This window comes from Dermacentor variabilis, chromosome 3, assembly GCF_050947875.1.
Source record: "Dermacentor variabilis isolate Ectoservices chromosome 3, ASM5094787v1, whole genome shotgun sequence".
NCBI lineage: Eukaryota > Metazoa > Arthropoda > Arachnida > Ixodida > Ixodidae > Dermacentor > Dermacentor variabilis.
In genome coordinates, this window is record NC_134570.1 from 229,239,552 (window position 1) to 229,264,204 (window position 24,653).

At 45.8% G+C, this 24,653-nt stretch overlaps 1 protein-coding gene across 1 annotated transcript in view; it reads left to right on the forward strand.

The window, feature by feature from the left end:
- The window catches only part of LOC142576691 (glucose dehydrogenase [FAD, quinone]-like), a 178,289-nt gene that overhangs the window by 18,066 nt on the left and 135,570 nt on the right, over positions 1-24,653 (forward strand). Inside the window, exon 2 of the mRNA XM_075686922.1 lies at positions 20,643-20,845. Coding sequence (XP_075543037.1) covers positions 20,643-20,845 — 203 coding nt within the window. The remainder of the gene's footprint in view (positions 1-20,642; positions 20,846-24,653) is intronic.

Below are 24,653 nucleotides of genomic sequence, written 5' to 3' on the forward strand. Positions count from 1 at the left end.
GTCGCACTGTATGTTTATCGGTCTTCTCAGCGTGCGATTTCCCTCTGCTTCTTTTTCGTAATCCAGTGCAATAATTCATAACACAAACTTGCCCATATGCCATGCCTTCTTTTATTGTGCGTATTACCGCATCCTTTCCGTTCCAGTGAACTTGCCAGTATCTAGCATCAACAAATTCATAGACCAAAACCGTCATTACATTAGCCGGGCAACGGGCGTGGGCGAGCGTCTCAGCGCACGTTTTCTGCTGCTCAGCGAACATCGCAGTCCCGGCGCCGTAGCAGAAATCTGTAGGTGCTTTGTAACCTGACATTCGTTTGTTGCCTGTCACTTTCAAAATTCTGACGAATAATTTTGTCACGAATGTAAGACCTGGTATGAGCGACTTCAGTGATAAAACGGTGTGGCAATATAACCCTCATATGCCGCATGTCATTTAACATCGCATGGTATGTAGCATACACCTACCTAAGTCTATAAAAACCCTTACAGTGACACCGACGGCTACGACGACGGCAAAATTCGCATGGAGTGTTCATTGCTATCGGAATAGGATCTCGAACACGCTTCCCTTGTAGATATGTCGCACTTTTTTTCTTTGGTTCCGATTGCCCTTCTTATCCCCTGCTTACAAACTCTTTTACTTGAACCTCGAGCTATCGTTGAGGCTCACATGATCACTGCAAATAACTGTGGCACGGAAGTGGTCGTACCCAGTATGGAACAGGACAATAGTGTCTGACGTCATGAAACATGAAAACACAGACCTTCGCTTCATAAACAGTGTGCCTGACAAGCGCTTGCTCTTCCTAATTGGAGAGTGCGCTCCTCTGCACTGCACAGCTGCCCAAATAATAGCGGTACCGGTCACCGTTCAAATGAAGATTAAGCGTTAGCTCATCTTCACCACGAGAGGCACAAGTCTACAGGGTTGTGCCAAACTGGCCTGGTTTGCGCGCACTGAAGGGAATCGACATGACGAGCGCCGGGTCCGCTGTCTATAATACTTCACGCGGAGTCCCGTCTTTTGCGCTGTTTAGCTTCTTTTCAGCCACGTCTACATTTCCCATGTCATACAACAGCAAACTGTGTTTGCACACGCTGTTAAAACAGCAACTAAAAACAACAAAATAACCTGCTTTGCAGTCATCATTTGGGCCACTACCTAGCCCGGAAGCTGGCTTTACAATTATGAAAATTGTCTGATTGGTTGACGTGCCTGATTCATCCTTCCGCTAAGAATTTGTGAGAACTAGGGAGGATAGGACCTTGATACATTTGATGCTTAGTAAATACAACTGGGTGTATAATAGCAATGGATGCAGTCAACGTCTTCGATTCACGTGAAGGCATTGCAGTATTTTGTTGTGCCAGCGCGTTTTCCTTCCTTGATTATTGAAAAAAAAAATGCTGGCCACTGACATTACCCGTAAAAATCGCGCACGAGAGAAAATGGAGGGAGGCGGCATTTCGCTTGAACGGGATGTCAGTCTCGCCGACTTTCTAGTTTTGCGTTCGCCTCACCAGATTCTCCGCGTCTCCGATGTTTTCGCCTCGGCGTCTCATTTCTCCATAGGCTGCGTGCTCAGGAGGCGCACAGATGTCAGCAAAGGCCTATCCGAAATTAGCATCTCCTGTGCGAAAATATTTCTTTCGTTTGTTACAACGCTACTAGGTGTGCGACCATGCATGTAAATATGTGCATCGTTGACTCGCTACTAGTAACTCAGAGCCAGGAGTGAGGCGTAGCGACTCGGTTTCCAGCGTATACTTAACGTGTCTGTAACATACACATAGTGCGCGAGCATTTGCTTAAAAGCTGAAAGATAAACTACAAGCAAAAAGGTAGCCAGTAGGAGCTTATGTGGCAAGCAGGTAGCCAGTAGGAGCTTACGTGAAATTCTTTTACACGTGAGCTAGAAGAGTCGCACTAGAAAAACTTGGGCATACAGGTTAGCAATACCTTCGGCCAGTACTGAAATATTATTCGCCCGCAAAGAGCCATCTGCAAAACACCAGAGATCCGTAACTTTGTCTCGTTGCTTTTAATTCGAGGCGATACTGGCATGCATACCTGTCAGTTTTGTTGCCAATGGCAACGTATCAGCTTTGGTCTGAAAGGGCCCTCCAAACAAAACAAGACGCTCTTCCTTATATTTTCCGGCAAGGTATATCGGTTTTTTAATCTTCGCAGCTCTAAACCTAGCGTTCATCCAATCGCTGAACGCGCGCTAAGTAGCAGCTTCACGTAGACATCAGACTCCGGATCGTTCCTTGCACCCAGTGCAGTGATTTAGTGCAGCTTTCATGTACTTACACCGTTAACTTGAATGGTGAACTACGGCGGAGCTAAATTTATTTCACTACGTCACAGAAATACTAGCTTTTACTGAATCCACACGCATGCTTTCTGCAATGCTTTCTGCATTGCTTGCTTCCGCATGCTTTCTGCAGGTCTTGTGATATAGATGGCATTCAAATCTCACCTGTAAAATTTGTCCTCACTCTAATAGCACCAGTATTAACTTATATTTATAACATTGCCTTATCAAGCGGGTCCTTTCCAAAGCAGATGCAGAAATCTAAGGTAATAGTATTATATAAAAGCGGTGATAAAAATAGCATGTCAAGTTACCGACCGATTTCCATTTTACCGCTTTTTTCGAAAGGGTTGGAGAAAATTATTGAAAAACGGTTAATAAAATTTTGCAATAGGTTTAAATTGTTATCAACAGCACAACATGGCTTTTTGCGAGGTAAATCTACCGAATCAGCTTTATTGTCTCAAAAAGAAATTATTCTTAACGCTTTTGAAAATAAAGAATTGTGCGTCGGCGTCTTCATTGATTTCTCAAAGGCTTTCGATCGCCTTAATCATAATACCTTACTTAAAAAATTAGACCTCTATGGCATACGTGGCACTCCACTTGAACTACTGAAATCGTACTTGCGTCATCGTGTACAATGCGTTAAAATAGGGCCACATATATCTTCATTTCAAACTATTACTGCTGGTGTCCCACAGGGTAGTATTTTAGGACCTCTACTTTTTATTTTATATATAAATGACCTTGTTTTGACTGTTAGCCAGCCGAAATTTGTAATTTATGCTGACGATGCAAGTTTATTTTTTTTTCACAGGTAGTTCCATACAATCTCTGGTTTCTGTTACTAACAATGCTCTTGATAAACTTAAGGAATGGTCTGAAGCAAACTCTACTCATAAACACGAAAAAAACTAAAGCGGTTCTATTCAGCACAAGACAGTTTCCCACTCAACCCGATATACATATATACATAGGCGATTCACGTGTCCAGTTTGTAGACACTGTCAAGATTTTGGGGGTAATTTTTAGCAAGACAATGAGCTGGGACACTGAAGTTCAGTTCATTATGAGAGTAAACTGGCAACGTGCACCGGAATTCTCGCAAAATTTCGGCATTTTCTGCCCGAACGCATAAAATTAATTATTTACAATGCGCTGTTTGTATCCCACCTAAATTATTGTTTCTTGGTTTGGGGTACTACCACTAAAACAAATAATAATAAAATATACATGGTTCAAAAGAAAGCTGTACGCTACATTGCGAACGTAGATTACCTTGCTCACACTCAGGAACTGTTTGCTCGTTACCAAATTTTGCCGATTAATACCGTGTACGAATATTACTTAGCATTAAAATACAAGCGTTGTATCCAAAATAACCAGCTAGTTTTCTTGAATTACCCTGTCTCAGTCAAAGTCTTTCAGAATACTCCTTTCGCAGAAAAGAAATTTGGCACATTCCCTTCTCCCGTACAATGTACGGGCAACAGATGCTCCGACATAGCCTGCCCACTGTTTTGAATAAATTATTGTCAAGGGGTATAATTCCTGAAACATGTTCACTTGTTGACATGAGAAGTGCACTAATTCACTAATATCTTCTTTTTGAAAGCCGCGTTCATGTATTTTTTTTTTCGTATCTTGCTGCGATGCATCCTGTGTAATTTTATCTTGCTGCTATGCATGTCTGTGTTTTTTTCTTACTATTATGCTGTGTTTTTTTTGTTTATGCTTTGTCCACAAACTCATGCATATACGAGATATTATTGCCCTTGTTAAATAGCCAGAGTGTTACTATGACTTTTACACTTTACGTTTTCGCTGTATGCCTTGTACAGGGGGGCTCGGGCGTCCCTCAAGTGATTGTGTTCACTTTTTGCCCGGGCCTACCCGTATCGTTGATTTTTTGGCGATATAAATAAACTTCAACTTCAACTTCAATGCTCAGTGGTCATATTGCTGCATTAACTTCGTGTCGAAATCCTCCATTGACGCTCCCAAGGAACCAGAACTTGATGTTCACGTCGACGGTGTCTATTTGACAGCGTTAATAGATACTGAAGCCCAGGTGTCCATAGTGAGTTGTAACCTCCGTCGCCCACTGAAAAGGTTCCCACGCCTCCTACTACTCGAGCCGTGCGCGTGGCCGATGGCAGCACTGTTGACGTCACCGGAATGTGTACTTCCCGTATAAACATCGCCGGTAGCCACGTTCCTATTCTTCTTGCAGTGCTAACCAATTGTCCCCTTGACCTAATCCTCGGACTCGGCTTTCTTACGGCGCACTCAGCTTTGATCGACTGTTCTGCCGGGACCCTTTGCCTCGAACTTCCTCTACTCGCATATATTCGTGCCGAACTGCCGAACAACTTTAGTGCGACCGCATTCGTCCACCTGCCGCCTAAAGCCTTGACTTTCGTAGATTTGCTATCATCTTTTCCTGTGCCCGATGATGATTACGTCGCCACACCTGTTCCTAATGTCCTTTTGATGCGCAATATCAATGTGTCCCACTCCGTCTTCACCGTCGCCGATAACCGGACATGCCTCCCCGTCGTCTACTTTGGCCTGATATAGGAAGTTCTAGACCAAGGCATATCAGTTGCAACGCTCTGTGCTATCGGAGATGGCACCGTCACGACGTTTTCCGTAGACGTCTGCTAAGATTCTTCACCATGTCCACAGGATGCTATTTTCTCTGACAGAACATTTCGTCCGATGATTGCCGCGGACCTGCTGCCTGAACATCCAGCAGCTCTGTGTCGCCTTTTGGTTTCGTACCACGACATCTTCGATCTCAGCAATCGTCAATTGGGCCAGACTTCAATTGTTAAGCATCACATAAATACTGGTGATCTCAGTCCTATTCATCGCCTGCCATGTCGACTTTCTGCTTCAGAGCGTAAGGTTATTCAACATGAAGTGAACAAGATGCTTGCCAAAGGCATTGTTCAACCTTTGCCGAGCCCTTGGGCGTCGCCCGTGGTGCTTGCTAAAAAGAAAGATGGCGCATGGCGTTTCTGCGTAGATTATCGACATCTAAACCGCATTACCAAGAAAGACGTCTACCCCTCGCCTCGCATTGACGACGCCCTCGATTGTCTCCATGGTGCCAACTACTTTCCATCAACAGACCTGCGGTTTGGTTATTGGCAGATTTCTGTGGATGAAAAAGACACAGAGAAGACCCCGTTCGCCACTCCTGATGGTCTATATCAATTCAAAGCCATGCCATTCTGTCTATGCAACGCCCGATCAACGTTCGAACGTATGATGGACTCTCTGTTTCAAGGGTTCAAATGGTCAACATGTCTGTGCTACCTAGACGACGTTCTCGTATTTTCGCCCACATTTGAGACACACATTGAGCGCTTATCAGCCGTTCTTCAAGTCTTCCGCGAGGCTGGGCTCCAGCTAAATTCATCGAAGTGTCACTTCGGTCGTCGGCAGTTTACAGTGCTGGGCCACCTCGTCGACGCTTCCGGTATTCAACCACACCCGGAGAAAATTCGTGCTGTCACATCTTTTCCAGTACGTCAGTCTGTCAAAGACGTCCGAAGTTTTGTAGGACTCTGCCCCTACTTCTGATGCTTCGTTCAAGACTTCGCAGTGATTGCCCGACCTCTTACTGATCTTCCGAAGGACGTGCCGTTTATGTGGAGCCCCGCTCAAACTGCCCTGTTTGTCCACTTCACCAACATTCTCACCACGCCCCCTATACTTGCCCACTTTGACCCGTCCTCTCCTACAGAGGTGCGTACCGATGCCAGAGGTCACGGTATCGGAGCCGTCTTAGCCCAGCACCAACAGGGTCAAGATCGCGTTATCGCATACGCTAGCGGCCTCCTCACAGCAGCGCAGCGCAACTATTCGATCACAGATCGTGAATGCCTGGCTCTCGTCTGGGCGGTTTCCAAATTCCGCCCGTACTTGTATGGCACGCACTTCTTCGTAATCACGGACCACCACGTGCTCTGCTGGCTTTCCTCACTCAAGGATCCTACCGGTCGGCTTGGTCGCTGGGATCTGCGGCTGCAGGAATATTCCTATGCAGTAGTGTACAGGTCGGGCCGATTACATCAAGACGCAGACTGTTTTTCACGCTATCCAGTGGACGAACCACCCAGCGACCCTGACCCCGATACCGACGCTTGCGTTTTCTCCGTTTCTCAGCTGCTACATGTTGCCGACGAGCAACGCCATGATGCCCCTTTGCGCACCATCATTGATGGCTTGGAATCTTCGCCTTCTGATTCGTCCCTTCACGTGTTTGTTCTCCGGGATGGTGTATTATACCGCTACAATGTACGCCCCGACGGTCCTGCCCTACTCCTCGTCATTCCTAAACACTTACGGTCAGCCGTTCTCCAAGAACTTCAAGATTTACCAACGGTAGGTCACCTTGGCGTCTCCCGCAACAACGACCGGATTCGCCGACGCTTTTTTTGACCAAGCCTTGCCCGCTCCGTCCGGAAATACGTTGCGGCGTGTGAAAAAGGCCAGCGCCGAAAAAGACCATCGACGTTCCCTACCGGTTGCCTTCAACCGCTCGACATTCCTTCGGAGCCGTTCTTTCGCATTTTCTTGGACTTACTTGGCCCTTTCCCTCTATCCACGTCTGGCAACAAGTGGGTCGCTGTGGCGACAGATAGCCACGCGCTACGCCATCACCAGAGCACTTGCAACAAGCTGCGGCGCAGATGTCCCCGACTTGCTTTTACGTGACGTGATTCTGCAGCATGGTGATCCACACAATTAAACTGCTCACACAGTGTGGTCAGACATTTCTTCGTCAAGTCATCGCCAACATCCTGCAGTCCTGCTCCACCAAGCACAAGCTGACTACGTCTTACCATCCACAGACTAATGGTCTCACTGAGCGTCTCAATCGCATCCTAACAGACATGCTTGAAAAGTACGTCTCGTCCAACCATCCTGATTGGGACCTTGCCCTACCAGATGTCACTTTTGCATATAATATTTCGCGTGACGACACTGCTGGTTATTCCCCGTTTCTGATGTTCGGCCGAGAACCCACATTGCCACTGGACGCATCCCTTCCATCCGCCGCAACAGAGACCAGCGAGTATGCACTTGACGCCATCCCCAGTGCAGCCCAAGCACGCGAAATTGCCAGCGCTCGCCTCCTGGCCTCTCAAGACAAGCAATGGCACTTGTTCGATCGGCAACACAGAGACGTCCACTTTTCGCCTGGGTGTCTGGTACCCCTGTGGTCCCCGACTTGCCACGTTGGCCTGTCAGAAAAACTCCTGTCTCTGTACACAGGCCCATATCGAGTGCTGCGGGCCATGACTCCTGTTACGTACGAAATCGCCCCAGTCAGTACCAGTGCCTCATCTGCCCCAAATTTCACTGACGTCGTGCATGTCACACGCCTCAAGCCATACTACTCTCCTGTTACCACCGATATTTCGACGCCCCGTGACGGTGCTTCTGCCGCCGTGTGCAATGATACATGCATGTTGCGTGTTTCTTGTGGACAATGCACGCGGGCTCCCGACGAACACGACGAACGCTCTCTGGCTCTCGAGCTGTTGGCTGAACTGGCCAGCGCTGCAGTTACCCCTTGTAAATGTACTTTGTAAATAGTCTCCAGTCTTAATCCTTCGTTCGCGTAGCAATATAAAGCTATGCTGTTGAGGAATGCGGCGGTGACTTCGAGCACTGGCCACTGATTTGGAGCTTTCAGAGGAGTGAAACAACACAAAAACGCTCGCTTAAATATACATAGATTTGTGTCAAACACCAGCATGGTGCTTCAAAATACCCTAGGCCTGTATCCACAAAAAGCTGTCATGCAAGAAATTTTCGTAAGAGAAAATCTCACCCAATCTTGTCGTTGAACATATCATTAACGAAGGTGACCAGACAATGGCAAAGAACACTTACGAACGAAAAGCTTTGTGAATGAAGCCTATCGACCTGTATTCACAAAAAGCTTATTTCGCTAGAGGTGTTCGTAAAAGGAAATTCTTGCGAATCACGTTGCGGCGCATATATTTAGCAAAGGCGACTGGGCAATCGAAAAAGGAGCACTTGCAAACAAAAAGCTTTGTGAACTGGATTCCTCGAAAACCACAATGAAGTGCTTCTCATACATGGACCATAGCTGACGTTTCGGACGTTTAACCTCGAGAAATATTAAAATGCACATTCATGCGCCAAAGCTATTGACCCTACTCCACACTGCGATTGCGTGTGACCTTATGGCAAAATCGTCATAACGTTAAATGATGTACCTAAGAATGAAAAGAATTTCTTAGGTACAGTGGTCTCTTTCCCTTACTCTTGCGCGCATAAGTACATGAAATAGGGGCTATACAAGAACTTAGCAAAAGTGGATATACTCCTTGTCGGCGTACCCAAATGACCAGAGCCTTTCCGATCAATTCCAGAGGCTAAACGGGGTTGCACTTCTGGGGAATACTTTCGCAAAGTATGATGAGCTCGGCCTTATATAGCTGTCACTTTGTTCTCTTTGGGATTCGCTCATCTGTCCGTGCAGGCTTAACTGGAAGCTGTGTTCATAGCGAAGTGATTTGTCAATGGAGCATTATTAAGCGGTCCCCGACTGCCATTATCGTTTTCTCTCTTCGACTGTCTTTGCTGGTGCCCAAGAGGCATTAAATGTCGGACTGTGTTATGACTCGGAACGAAGCTCTTTTGTGTGAGAGAACAATTGCTCTGACATTAGCTAGAAGGACAAACGAAGTGACCCGGTGCTCCCTAAATGACGGAAAACACCAAGTCTTCCTCAAGTGAACAGCGTAGACGCCTGTTTTTGAGTAAGCAGCAAAAGGACGTGAACGTACGAGGAATATTTTCACGGGCACGCGGACCGCGGCACGAGGCTGGCGCTAACCAGAAGCGTTCGCCGATGGCGGGACGACAAGTTCATGGCTGTGCTAGGCGATCGTGGCACACAGTTGCCTGCAAAGCGGGCAGGGCACGCATAACATGGCCAGCATTTATAGTCATGAGCACACGCGGGCTCTTTCTTGCTTTCCACCAATTCACTTCTGGAAGTCTACGCGCTCTTGCAACTACACCTTCGGCTTGCTCACGGTCCGCAGAGCTTAGGGAGTCAGTTGGCCTAGCCACTAAACGACGCGTACATCGCAGCAAAGCGGACAGGCGCGTTGAGGTGGGATATAATCGATATAGAATTCCTAAAATGATAAGACTGCTCACTAAATGCATGCAGAACGAACCACTAATTAAAGATAAACTAAGTGCAACATCTGTGCTTCGCTCCTTACGGTGTACGTCCGGTTCTCAATCCGCGTAGTCAGCAGCGCGGCTTAGAAATTGAGGACCTCATTGTACAGGCCGGTTTACATGGAGATGGAATGACTCAGCTATGATGGAGAAAAATGCATACTACAAAAAACAATTTCAAATATTACCTAACGAAGCAATAGGCGCAGGCTGAAAAAGCGAATGCCGGCACAGCAGAGAAGATAACTCTATACTACATAGCACTGCGCACAAATAAATTGCCTTCTGCCGCGGCCTTTCTGTGTACTGACTGCAGAAAACTACCCTTTTGGGGCGTTATGCATAGAACCATTTCTTGGACGGATAGTTGGACGAGTCTGCAGAACTGGGTCCAACTGGTTCCAAATTTCTTGTGGAATCGGATCCATCGGGATTACGTGAGGAAACTGCCATCAGGGGCAAAAGGGCTTGCGTGGCTGACATCACCAAAAGTGCGCAACACATAGTTTTTTATAACCGTGCATACAGTGACACACGTGTTTCGAAACTGTAGCGCACGCCGCACGCGCCAGTCATGCTTGACTGAATGCGTGCACTTGTTTCGTTTACTCCAGAACACCGCGGCCGTTCACAGCGGGTGGCGTTGAAGTGGTGCTGAGAATGGCGCCATTCGGCGGCGCGTGCGTTTTCCCGAATGCTCCAGCCTGCACGATATCGCACTGTCCGGGACAGCTTTCAAGCGTGTACAACAGAACAATGTTATGACCACAAGAAAGCAACACTCATGAATATAAGTACACCTTTAGATGATTCACGTTGTATGATTCACGTTGTATAGTTCTACTTAGAAAAAAACAATGGTATCAAAACCTATTGAAAATGAAGGGCATATGACAATTGTTTTATTCGTGTGGGTCTTTGCGGGCATTACATGAAGACGGGGGGTGGCTATAATACGCAGGTGTTTCGTTCACAACTTAATGGAGAGCAATACGAAAACGCTGTTGAATTACGAAGCAAGCCAGTGCGCGTGAAATATGTGGAAAAGTGTGATGGGCGGGTCTGATGTGGGAGACTGAACATGACGATTCGCTATGATGGACCCTGCGGAAGCGATCCAGTACAGGGCGCCGACCCTTCAAGTGCGGACAGTTTCGATGAGGCTCTGATATTAGTCAGACTGTACAGACGTGTATACGTTCTCGTGATAAAGTGGGTTACCTTATTTTGCATGGCTTGAACGTTGTTAATCAAATATGACCCACTAGGATTTCAACTAAGGGCGGGGAATTCTATTTTTGTGTCAACTAAAGTTGTGTAACCAATGAATTTGGCAGACTGGTTAGCAGAGTGCAAATTTCACTTAAGAAAGCCGAGCGCTTTTAAGGCCGTACTCTTGACTGCTGAACGTGCGCATAAAATATTGTTTTAAGATAATTTGATATCTGCATATTGTAGAAGCATGTTTGCTTCTGTGAACCAGAAGAAAGTGTTTTCTTCTGTCAAGACGGAAATAATAACCAGCATTTAGTTTTGTCACATCCTCTGATGACGAAAGTACACCGTCCTTAGATATTTGCACTATGTTGACGAAGACAGCTTGAGGCTAACTATATTCCAGAATATTTTCTATTCCCTTTTAGCAGTATTGTTATGTCGTGGGAAAAAGGTTCCTTCGGCCACTTCGTTTTAAATTCTCTCTGGTTTAGATTGCTTGCGGTAATTTTTACAATCACCATCACATGACGACTGCGTTACCTCAGCCGTTTTCCTCTTTCACACAACGTTTGGCATGCGAGTTGAATAACGCGCTTCGGTAGATGTGTGTGTCGCAAAAGGTTAGGAAAGTAACGAAGAAACTTCCAGAAAGAATCACTCACTCACGACTAAGTTTATTTCGCGAAAACTCAAGCACATATAGAATGCCTCAAAGCGCAGATCCAAAGGGCGCCAGGAAAAGCGGTTTCAAGAGGTGACTTCACTTTTAGGAATAGACTTTTCTCTTATATTAGTCAGTGAGCCCTTTCTAATTAGGATGTCCGTCTTCATATGTATTGCGAAGCGACAAGGTGCGCGAGATTTCCATAGAAAGACAGATGACAGGTTAATAGTGATCCCAACATGTGCTATCATAAGAAAAGAGTGTCATAAATTTCGTTTATTTCTTCGTTAATTTCGATGTCATCGTAATAACAGGGCCACGGCTTGTATCTACATCATTTGTGGAAACATGACCCAATACGCAGAGCGAAGAAGCCCCAAACGCTGCCACTCGAGACACGACCGCCTGTTAAGGAGATGCGCGTTAGTACAATCGCGATTGGCTGTCGTCAGCTAGTACTCCAACTACCTAGGGCGATATCAATAGGCAATACGGTAGCGGGAGATTACAATGAAAGATTCACCAAGAGGACACAAGTGTAAAACAAAATGCGACATGTTCGGGCTTGCGGCATATCGTGGAGAGCCAGCTAAATGAAGTCTTGGAGCGCCGTTACAAATACTTAACTTGAAGGTATATTAGCCAAGTCACTTGGCATTAGATTCCAGTGTCGAATATAGTATTGAAAAAAAGATGATTTACTTAACCATCAGGTTTTACACGAAGCGTATTTAAGATATTAAGGAAACCTAGTCAGGTGAACGTATAATTTTCGTGTGACACGTCCACCCTACGTGCTTCTTTGCTTCCGTCGCACTCCCAAATGCAAGCAGCACATCTGTATTCTGCACCCGCTCTGATTTCGCCATTAACGCGGTGAAGGTCACAGGGACACGCGGCGACTCTTCGCGCAAGCAGCAGTAGCGTCGTCGACCTTAATGGGTCCCCGGGGAGGGCGGCGAGAGCGGGGCCACCCCTCGCCCCCGCTTCGTCGTCGTGCATTCCCTTGGCGCTCGTGCATTCATCTCTCCCCGTCCTCGACCACGTGACTCTCCTGTTTCCGGTCGCGCGCCCTTGGCAGTGCGTGACATGCGACGTCATGGTATTTTTTTTTTTCTTTCTTTAGTGTGGCGCGCGTAAGAGGAAATTTTACACCGATGCCAACTCCTGTTTCCCCACTGAATTACATGTAAAACGCAGAAGTGCTTTTGTAATAGAAGCACAGCACAAATTTAAATAAAGGATGCAGCTTCTGACAGACACAGTGTAGTGACTGTAAGGAGCAAGATTTGGATTTTGTGCTTTGCAATTTCTAATTATAACGTGCCAGTGGGCCAGTTAGTAAATCATGGTAGAATGATGCAGACAGTTTTAGTACAGCGCTCGTGTTTGTTCACTCTGTGCCATGTGCTTGTTTGGAAGTGCGCTACCATATTCCATGGATTTCTGCAAACGTTCGCGAAAATGGGTTACAAAAAGATAGAAGCTAGAAGCTTGCAAGCCCGTAAACCAACACCAGAAACACATCGCAGTTTTATAACTTCCATCTGGGAGAGCATCTAAAGCGGACAAATTTGACGCATAAATTTACACGCTAGGTGAAATGGTTGCAACCTTTACGAGGGTTTCGTAGAAGGTCTACCAACAAATTAATAATAATATTTGGGGTTTTACGGGCCAAAACCACTTTCTGATTATGAGGCACGCCGTAGTGGAGGACTCCGGAAATTTTTGACCACCTGGGGTTCTTTAACGTGCACCTAAATCTAAGCACACGGGTGTTTTCGCATTTCGCCCCCATCGAAAATGCGGCCGCCGTGGCCGGGATTCGATCCCGCGACCTCGTGCTCAGCAGCCCAACACCATAGCCACTGAGCAACCACGGCGGGTTCTACCAACAAATTAGTGATATATATATTAGTGCGGTGAATAATTGATCAGAATAGAACTCTTTGAATGTCTTAGCAGGCGCACATCCGATAATTATGATATTTTTATTCATTACTTAGTTACGGAGTTGAGAGCTTAATGCTGTGTTTTCTGTAATTTTGTATTGTGCAATTTTCAACAATACAAAAAAAACATTGACGACCTGAATGAAGAATTCACTTGCGACAGCTCAACCTATTTTTCTTTTTCTGCTCGACTTCGGTACAGTGGTTGCCGAGAAAAGTAATTTGTGCGTTTTCATTCACTTAAGAGCTCCCGGGCTAAATATCTTACGGAGGATTGCACAACGATTTTTGTACGGCTGTGGTTAAAGCCAACGTATCAAGTGTCAGTCGAAGAGCAGCCAGCGCAGGATATTCCAGGTGGCCATTTGACTGTGCGATCGGTGCGCAGCCTGACACCGGTCACCGTTGGCGATGAGCCACCAGCGGCGGGAGCCTCCCTAATGCGTCGTCCGATCACGCAGGGTGACGCGGCCGTCGGCATAACAGAGAGTTGTTATTGAGTACCAAGCTCGGTAAGTATTTGGAAACGTTCGCGGTAGCGATGGAGAGATTGCGTCCAGTCGCCGGCGACCCTGGCACTGGCAGAGCGCTCAAGGCGCACTGCGAAGAAGCGGCAAACTTTATGTTACGTTCGCCCCAGTGCCGACAACTGACGATAAACTGTCTCTTCGCTATTACGGACTATGGATGAGCCGCTATGATCTCGTTTGGTCGGAAGTTTAGGCGGTGGTTAAACGGGCGAGGGAGGTAGCAAAGCGCGTCGTCTTTTGTCGTACCTAAATTAAGGCGCATTTGAAGCAACACTCACTGCAGAAAGTCCTCAGATAGGCTAAAAAAGTCTCCAGCGAAATTCAACATATTTCTCTCTCTTCTTCTTCGTAATTTGGGAGAGGGAATGTAGGCTTAATTCTGCAGCCCATATGGGAGCACGGCGCAGCGTATTGGAGATGGGGGCGGGGGATGAAGGATGAGGGGATAGAGGGGGAAAGCGAGAGCAGGTTACAGGCAGCATACGTCATGCATCATCCAAGGGCGATGGCAAGCCAGGGAGGCCCATGGGAGGCCGCACTCTAGTGGCGATCTGGGAGCCCGTTGATGTACACGTATTCAAGCAGGCTTGCCAGTGCTGAAAGGTGGTAGCGGGCCGGGGACAGTAGCTGTGTTTCTGAGGTAGCCGGGTGTCCCTACCGTCGGTAGGTGGCAGAGAGGAACCACTTCCCTTCACGCACGCGCAGAAAAAGCGGTTAACTCCAATTTGGATGTTGTCGCTAGGGCTAGAAGGAAGAACGTTCTAGAATATGGAGGTACGTTTCTCAAGAATTCCCATGCAGTGTCAGTGAAGTGCATTGACCACTTCTGTCGAATGACGGCGAGTCGAGGTGGAGGGCTGAGAGCAGGGAAGTTCAAGATGCGGAGGTTAGGCATGGTATGCAGTCTAGTTAGAAGTGAGTTAGAACTGCCCGTGTCCTTCGCTGCCGTCGTTTTGGACCGCAGGGGCGTTCCTGCGGCGTCAGCGCTGTAACCGAGTGAACGAGCACATGTGAAAGAGCGAACGCAGAGCGGGAAATGAAAGACGGGAGCCGTACACGGCGGGGACCAATGAGAGCGGGGACGTGCGCGCTGGAGATTGTTGCCACGCGGACTGGCCCGACCGTTCGATGCGTGCTCATGCGTGTTCTCAGCTGTTTCCTACTATCGTCTGGGCGCGTCAGCTCGCACTTGTTTGGTTAGCTTAGTTTTGTTTCGTTCTGTTTCTTTAGATTGTCATGGTTTCCAATTGTTTGGTAATCTGGCTGTATGCGCGACGTAAATTGTGTAGTACTTTCTGAAAGCTACGCGGCACCAGCGATTACACTGGAACCTTCGACGAGTCATGTGTAAAAGCCGACGCGCTTGACCCGTAGATCATATTATCGACAATCGCGACTCTGCTACATGTCTCTCTCAAATTCTTTGCCTCAATATATCGCGAACTGAAAACACATATAGAGTTGCGCTCAAATTTTGCATTAGGGAGTATCGCGATCGTTGATTCTTTTTTTTTTTTTTTTGCTTTAGCGCCACGCATGTCACGCAGTAAATACCCAATGCGCCTGGTTCGAGATCGTCCAGAAGCGAAGAGCCACGCGGGCGAGCTTCGCTCATGAGTGCTACACGTTTTTGGCGATTGCCCGGCACCGATTCAATCGCAGACCCTTAAACAATTTGAACTGGGATAATGTCGCGATTCCTGCCGCTCAGTTCTGTTCCTTTACTTTTATTGCCCAGGACCTGCAGATCCCAGCTACGACGTAGGTTGACCAGCGCCGGAAGCACTGGTGAATGGCGAAGAGGAAAAAAATGAAATGCAGCCGTCACTGATTTCGATTTTCCTGTGACAGCGAAAGATTACTTTCAGCGCGCGTTACATTTTTTTTATTCCTTCGATGCATCATACGTTGATATCTGGTTGAGAATGTTTGAGTGACAGTGTGATGGACGTAATAGGTGGTTTCCGGGACACGTGTCCAAAGTGCACGAGAAGTAGACCCCGGCATGCGCTAACATGTTGGGCAAGCCTCCTTCGAGACATTATTGTTCCCACGCACGCACTACCAAACCAACCAGCCTGCACAGTTAAATTGAAAGAACTGGTTGTACGGCTAGTTCGCTAGGCATGTTGCAATTTCCCTACGCAAAACGTGAAAACGAAGCAGACAAGTCAAGAAAAGGCAAAACGATGTTTATCTACTCAGGTTTGTTCGATTCTGTATAAAATATAGTTCCGGTGAAAGAGTGGCTTTTGAACAATATATGATTGACACAGATGATTGATATGTGGCACATTGGTCTTATCTAATTAGTCATCCGCTATTTTTGCGCTGTGAAATATCACCGGCATAAAATGGTGGCCCAGCGGTACATGTTGGGACCCATGCCGCGAGGGCACCACCGTCGTGCTCGCTTATCGCAGGCCAACAGATAAGTTCGAGCATGAATAGGCAAGACGCACGAGCAGGGTGGTTGCGCGCGCTAATGCATGCTTAGAAGTAACAGAGGTGCAGTGTATGTGTCGAAACCAAACTACTTGTTATGTTCTGAGCTGGCGATGGAATGCAGAAGTTACAAAATTAAAATATGGGGTTTTACGAGCCAAAACCACTTTCTGATTATGAGGCACGCCATAGTGGAGGAATCCGGCAATTTCGACCACCTGGGGTTCCTTAACGTGCACCTAAATCTAAGCACACGGGTGTCATCGTATTTCACCCCCATCGAAATGCGGCCACCGTGGCCAGGATTCGATCCCGCGACCTCGTGCTCAGCAGCCCAACACCATAGCCACTGAGCAACCACGGCAGGTCGAATGCAGAAGTGGACCGCTCGGGTGTTCTATATACAAGTGCGCATGGGGGCTATACATGGACAACATAAACATGGCCCTTCTCTGTCCGGTGAAATTAGTGCTTCGTTCGAAGAACGACCACGAGGACGGGCCATAATGTTTACCAGTGAAAACATGGAAGAAACACGGTTCCCATGACACGTCCCAATGTGCGGCCGCTTTCTTCCACGCAACAGAGGGAAGTTCGGTGCGCACCTCCGCTGAAAGCAGCTTCTATGCCTTGCATTTCGTGTGCGCGGTATAGTTTTGGGCTCAACGCTGCGTTTAACTGGCTGCTCGAGCTCTCTGTTAATTGCAATAAATCGGGTCTAAACTATCTCTTCGCATCTGTGGTGGCTAATAGCAGTCACGTGCCATCAAAAATTTATATCTTGAGGGACGTGTGAATGATCGCAACTGCTCCTTACGTCGCCCCACGGGAGCATGAACCTATTTAAATAAATAAATAAATAACAAGACAGACAGATTACGGTTGTCTTTTCAGCTATACTGTACTCTATTGGTGAGACATACTGCGCATTTGGAGGTGTTTATTTTTTCTCCATAAGGAATTTCTTGGGCATTTGTCTGGGCCACACACACGTGCGTGGAAGCTCGGACGCGATAGGTGCGGCAATAGCACGGGCCACTAGGAATCGCCCCCCAAAGGCTTTCGCACTTCCGCCCCCGGACGCAGCTCTCACCGCCTGAAGAGACGAACGCCACGACTTCGTGTTTGTTGGCACGATGTCACGGTGCCCACACGACCACTGAAGAGCAGTCATTGCTTACAATATGGAGGACAAGACCCGAACTATTCTGAAACAGCGGAAAACGAGACAAGCACACGCCATGTCACCCGGAGACAAACTTGCCGCCGTTATAATTCTTACGGGCAGCGCGCACGCATGTCCACACCGGGCGTTTCAAAACTGACGTGCAGTCGGTCAACGGTGACGAATGTAAACGAAAGCTGCGATTGCGTGCGCAAGATTTCGCAAAGTTTGGCGCGCATACTCCGGCAACTACGGCCGAACAATCGTTCGTATCTAAAGTGAGCGCTCGTGTATGGGCGAATCTCCATGAGAATAGAGGGATCAATCCGGGAACAAACCGATAATAAAACGACTTTTCTTTGTTAAACAGTTTTCGCGTTCACGGCGGATTAAGAGGCCACCTTCAATTTTTTCCGTAGATTTCATGAGAGATGATTATCGGATGCGATAAGCGGCAGCTGTTGACATTCTAGAGCTGCTTCACAATGGGCTACGAGGGACATCGCGGGGCCGAGGAATGTGCGCCAATGTTGATCATATTGTTTATCGAAGAAGCAGTAGGGGCAAATTTCTGAGTGAATATGTTCATGGTTACACAGGCCCCGTTTAAGTTGAGCGCTGGCTTTTGCTGCCACGAAATATAGTGGAAAATGAGCGAAAGTAATAAAATAAGGAAACGTTCTCTTTTCACAGAATTATTTTGACTCAATGTCTGGGAAGAAAATTGTTGCAATCATTTATAAGGCTCCAATTTACAACATGAACGCCGACAGGAATACGATTACTTTTTTATAATGCACGCAAAAACTGAAATAAGAGCATTAAAATGTCAAAAGAAAACAGAAGAATCAGGTGTCGTGCTACAACAATATTTCCGTATAGATATACATGCTCCATATGCAAGTGTTAACATGCTTTTAGTTTGCGGATTCTACAAAGGATGACATGTTGAACACCAAGATATTTGAATATGTTAGGAATGCAATGCAACTCCTGCTGTTGTCGCGGTAGCACTTGGTAATCATAAGACCACACACACACACACATATACATATATATATATATATATATATATATATATATATATATATATATATATATATAGATATAGATATTTTCTTCACTAGCCCTTCACATAATGACACAATAATGGATTTATGGATTTAAGAAAACCGGCCTTCTCTAGACGATTGAGTTGTTGTGAAAAGCTCAGATTGGCGAGGTAGTGGCATGACTTTCTAAATAAAGAAAGGGGAAGCACCCCAAAGACACATCGAAGAAGTTAAAAAGTACGCAGTCATCCCTTATGTACATCAGATGGGGCATGGGCTAAAAAAGACAGCCATGAAATATGGTGTTCAAGTAATATTTTCAGCAAATAATTCCTTAAACAAGATTTGCAATCTTGTCAATAGACCTAAACAGGCGTCCAAAGCCACATGCCACGTCAAACACTCGGGGCAGCTTGTGGCATGCTCGGTGGGAGTGGTCTACGTCATTACACTTTCGTGCGGCAAAATGTACTTTGGGCAGACGGGTCGCTGCCTTAACATCCGCCTTAGGGAGCACCAAGGTGCGATCAGGAATGAAACAGGTTCCAATCTGGCCGCGCATTGTAGAGTTTGCTCATGCAAACGCATGTTTGAACAAACGGAAATATTGTATAAAAATATGCATCAAATTAAACGCGAGATTGTAGAGGCCTACTTCATGCATGTGAACTCAGGCGCATGCGTCAGCCAGACTTCTATCACTCTGCAGGATAACGAAACTGATTTTTTTAATGCCAAGATAGGCTAACACCCTCGTAAACGTCCCTTTACATGTGCTCACATTTTCTGTATATTATAGTCCGTTGCTTGAAACAATAAACCAGTTGTTAGTCTGCGCTCGTGTTGTGTACTTCCTCTCGTCCTTCGTCCGGGCTGCGCTGCCCAAACATAGGAACATGTTCAATCACCAACTCGCCCAGCTTGCCGTCTTAAAAAAGGTACGGATGTAAGGACACGGACAAAAAGAAAACACAAATTCGGCTTGGCTAGGTCTCTGTTCCCTGCCGGCTTTTTCGGCAGCAGGTATCAAAATCTGCACAGTGCGTTAATACGATACATGAATTTGTATATAAGTACATAGCAAATAACCTAGCAAAATAATATACAGACAAAGCATGTGCGTTGAGAGAACCTGTAAGCTCAAGGTTATTTTGGCACAGCAGCAAACATTCACATCCATGGATAAACACTCATTTCATACGATATTCAAAAACACATTAACACAAACATAAGCCAATTTTCGCTTAAAGGGAACTTCAATAGAAATACATCTATGAATACATCACTGTGCACTTGCAGCTTAAAATCCATGTTGATCAGAAAAAGAAAACAACAAAAACGCAAGTGCACTCATGTAAATAAAAGTATGAACGACAAGTTAGGACAAGGAGATCTTTCTGACCGCCCAGCTACCTGAACATTGCCCTGACCCATGAGTCAGGCTCATGATGATCTTTGTTCTTAGCCGTGAGCAATGCAAAGCCCACTCAAGAGCTAGAATAACGAACCAATGTAACGTGGTGCAAATAAAACGGATGTGTGAAAAAAATCATTTCTTTAAAGCAGCATTTTAGGATGATATACAAGGTGTTCTTTTTTAGCTGCACCAAATTTTTTCAAGATTGCCTATGGCAGATAGGACAATTTTAATCCTTGATCTAAATTACTCGACGAGGCGGCCATTCTATGAGAAATCAAAATTTTCAGTTAAATAAGTAACATAGTTAGGGTAACTAACTTTTTCATTCATTGCTTTACGCCACACATTTCAACCTAAGAAGTATTGCCGCAGAGTTGGCATGGCGTATCAACTTGGAACGAATTCTGCGGACATTACCAAGTGTTCGTCGATATACGTTGGCGTTGCAGTGACATTTTTAGAAACCCCTGTTTTATGCATCGAATCACAAAAGTAACTCTCCGAAGCAGTCGCTTTGTTAATCAAAACAAAATTAAGCAGACAAAAAAAAAGAGACACTCGAAATGGCTAAACGATGGTTAAGCGTGCTGCAGTGGCGCCTCGCTGACCGTTCGCCTCGTTCGGCAGTGGGCGGCGGCTCGGCGGGATCGGTGCTGGCGAACCGGCTGTCCGCGGAGCCGTCGACGCGGGTGCTGCTGCTCGAGGCGGGCGGCCCGGAGGACACGGTGACCGACGTGCCCTTCTTCACCACCGTCAGCCAGGGCTCGGACATTGACTGGGCCTTCTACACCGAGACGCAGGGGAACTGCGGATTCGCCACCGTCAAGCAGGTAGGACGCTGTTGGCCGAGCAGGTCGTGCGAAAAAGAAATCCTGGGGGGGGGGCATCAAACTCTGATGCCACAGTCGCACGCGTAATTCTGTCGTGCCAACCACACGATCGCTGCTTGTGTGTGCCCTGCACGCCGCGAGAGATCTCGTGCATCGTTTTCTTTGACGCCGAGGACGAAGGCAGTGAATTCGTCGAATCTTTCACTGAGCGCATCACGAAAGCTTCGCGTCACATAAATCCCAATATGTGTGTTGGATCTGGTTAAATGTTTTATACATGAGACCACATGTTTATAAGTGAGCCTTCTGATACGGCTTTATATTATTTTTCTCTCTTTCTCTCTCTCTGGACGGCTAGCCTTCTATTCCATGTGTACAGCTAGATTAGCAACAGTTTTTGCGGTTACACTAGTATTGATTCTGTTTTTTTAATTCTTTATTAAACAATTTATTTCAGTAATACTGACAGCTTTCGGTTGAAGGCCCTTGGCAGGAGTGGGTGTTACATGAAGCACAGAAAAGTACAAGGCAATAATAAGAGGCCACAATAACAAAACGATTGTGTTACGCCAACCAACGCCTACTTAAAGACAAAGTCACGCTCACGGAATCACCAACGAAGAATGCTGTGCACTTTATGCAAGACCAGGCCTTGTACACGACTGATACGCCCAATGTTGACAGTGAAGGTGATAACGTCGCTATCATACACTCGCTGTCATATTTCGCTATTATACAACACTAAAACAAAAGGGCGTGAAGTGCGAATTCGCCTGTGACAGCAAGCGTAGCGACATTTCAAAAAATATGAATACGGGCGTGCGCACACAGGAGCGAGAAGAAAAATAGCGAGACTATCCGAGTAAGATAACCAATGATACATAATGCGAGATCAAAGCTTAAAGAAGGATAGGCAAAGGTAAGTAAAAACCAAGTTTGTAAACAAAATAAATTATTTCAAGCATCTTAAAAAAATTCTCGAGAGTTAGACACTCCATGGCATTGTGGTGCACGCGAATGGTTCGCGGGAACAAGGAATTTTTAAAACTGTCCATCTTACAAGCAAAATCTTTTAGCTTCTTATAATGATGCGATTGCGTTGGGTGTCGAGAAACGTGATCAATGTAGTGATTTCTGTTTAGGTTAAGCTTACCATGGTAGATCAAGTGCATGTATTTCAGACTTTCTTGACGTCTTCATACCTGCAATGTTTCTAGGTAAGCACTGACCAAAAGAACACTCGGAGATGATTTCCTACTATAAGAACTTAAGATGCATTTAACGTATTTTCTTTGAGCATTTCCACATTTTGTTATGTTTGCATGGGTTTACGGATCCCAAATTACCGCGGACTATTCCAAGATAGGCCTAACGAACGTTTTATACTCTATTAATTTGACTTCATGTGTGGACTCTCGCAAGGACTTTCTTTAAAAACCTACTTTGCGCATAGCTTTATTTGTATATAAGTAACATGGTCAGTTTCATTTAGGATCTGATGTGATGATGACGCCTAGATATTTGTAGGTATCTACGAAGGATAAATGCTGACCGTTAGTCGTATAAGAAAATGTTAATGGCTGCTTTTTTGACCTATTCTCACAGCTACTGTCTTTTTCTGATTAATTTTCACCTGCCATGTTGAGCACCAAATTCAATTTCGGATAAAGCTACCTGTAGGGAGGCATGATCGCTTGGGCTTTTTATCTCATGATAAATGATACAATCAGCCACAAATAACTTAATATTCACAGGTATATCACGAAGGATGTCGTTAATAAAAACCAAAAAGAAAAGTGGATCCAGCACGGAGCCCTACGGTATACCGGACTGAACCGATGCTGCACTTGAACTTACGCTTTGAAAAAATACACTCTGTTGCCGATCGCATAAATAGACCTCAATCCAAGCAAGCAGCGTACTGTGTTTTAATATGTCTTGCAGTTTTAAAAGTAGGTTCTGGTGGCATACACGATCAAAGCCTTTTCAGAATCTAGATGTATGATATCGATTTGGCCTTGCTTAACCAAAACTTCAGCGAAATCATGGATTGTTTCCCTTACCTGCGTTATTGTCGACAGCCCTTTGCGGAAGCCATGTTATCTGGAATGAATGAAGTTATTGTTTTCTGGAAAAGCGGGCACGTGCTCAACGTTAATGTGCTCGATTGTCTTGGCGCACGAGGATAGTCATGAAATTGGCGTACAAAGACCAGGTAGCGAGGTGTTTGGTGATTTAGCTATAGGTATCATCTTTCCGTATTTCCAGTCTTTTGGAATGTCTGCTCGCAATAACGTTTCATTGAACAATACGCACAAGTACTTTGAACACCATTCAGCATGTCTGACAAGGAAGGCATTGGGTACACCATCGATACCTGGCGATATTTTGCATAAATGTTTAACAAGAGCGAGAACTATCTCTTCTGATATCTCTTCTGATATTTCTTCTATATCTTCTATAATATCTTCTATGATATCTATGATATCTCTTCTGATATTTCCACATTATTAATTGAAGAGTAGTCCCCGTTATACAATTCGAAACTTGCCCATCTACCCTTATCGTCCATGAACACTGAACAGAAGAACTGGTTGAACGAATTTGCAATTATTGAGTTGTCTGCTATAGTTACTCCATCACTGCAAAGGTTTACTATGGACTTCTGACGCCTGAAAGGCCGCTATAATTTTGCTGGGGACGAGAGAAGAAAATTTTTCATTGACACATTATGGTAGTATGGCTTTTTTATGGACTGCTTCAGCTGCAGACGCACCTCAGCCAGTCAAGAAGCGTTATGCATGGATGAGAGATTTTGGTGCTGTTTTCTTATCGTTCTTGTCTTTCGATCGTCCAAACCGTACAACCTGTTTCGTCATTCACGGGTTTGTGGTTCACACTATATTGCGCTTCACGGGAACAAAGTATTGAACACACTTCAAGACGAGATTCTTTAAAAAAACCATAAGTCATCAACAGAGCTATCACTGGAGTGGGAAAGAGTAACAAAATCTGAAAAAGATATGTCAAGCGCGTCCGAAATTGCAACGTCATCAGCGTGAGTAAATACTGGTACCATGCATTCTTCTGGCTTGTTTTTCGTCACAGATTTTAGTGGAATGGTCAGATATGGCCATACTGTGGTCAGATAAGCCTTTAAGAACAGTTATTTTGGGACCGCGGTGAAGAATGCTGTTACTAACCAGGAAATGGTCTAGAATAGATGACGTGCCATTTTCTACCCGTGTGGGTTCTTTGACTGGTTGTGTCAGGTCGTGGAAAACCAGCAGGCAGAGAAAAGTCTCCGCCGTATTACAGAGCGCGTAGGGGATTTCCTTGTCCCAATCAATCAAGGGAAAATTAAAATAATCACCGATTAAAATGTGGCAAGAACTTTTATATCTGCTTAAAAATTCATTAGACCTACCAAAAAACATTAGCGGTGTTCGGTGGCCGAAAGAATCCTCCTATGACCAAGCTAAGCTCGTGCCGAACTACCTTTGCAATGACACATTCAACGTCAAGTATGTCGGTCAGCCATATGACTTGCAGTGATTCTAGGGCCATGATCGCGACCCCGCCTCTCCTGGCATTTCTATCCTTACGGTATGTTTTGCAGCCTGGTGGCGTTATTTCTTCATCACTGATGTCCAAGTGCACCCAAGATTCAGTGACAATGAAAATGTGAGGCTTGAGTGTTATGGCAATGCTTTATATGTCCTCAGAAATACTTGCAATGCTGCAAGCATTCGGGTTAAGGCACTTGAACGGTTTTCCAGTGGCTGCTTCGTTTCATTCCGCGTGACCA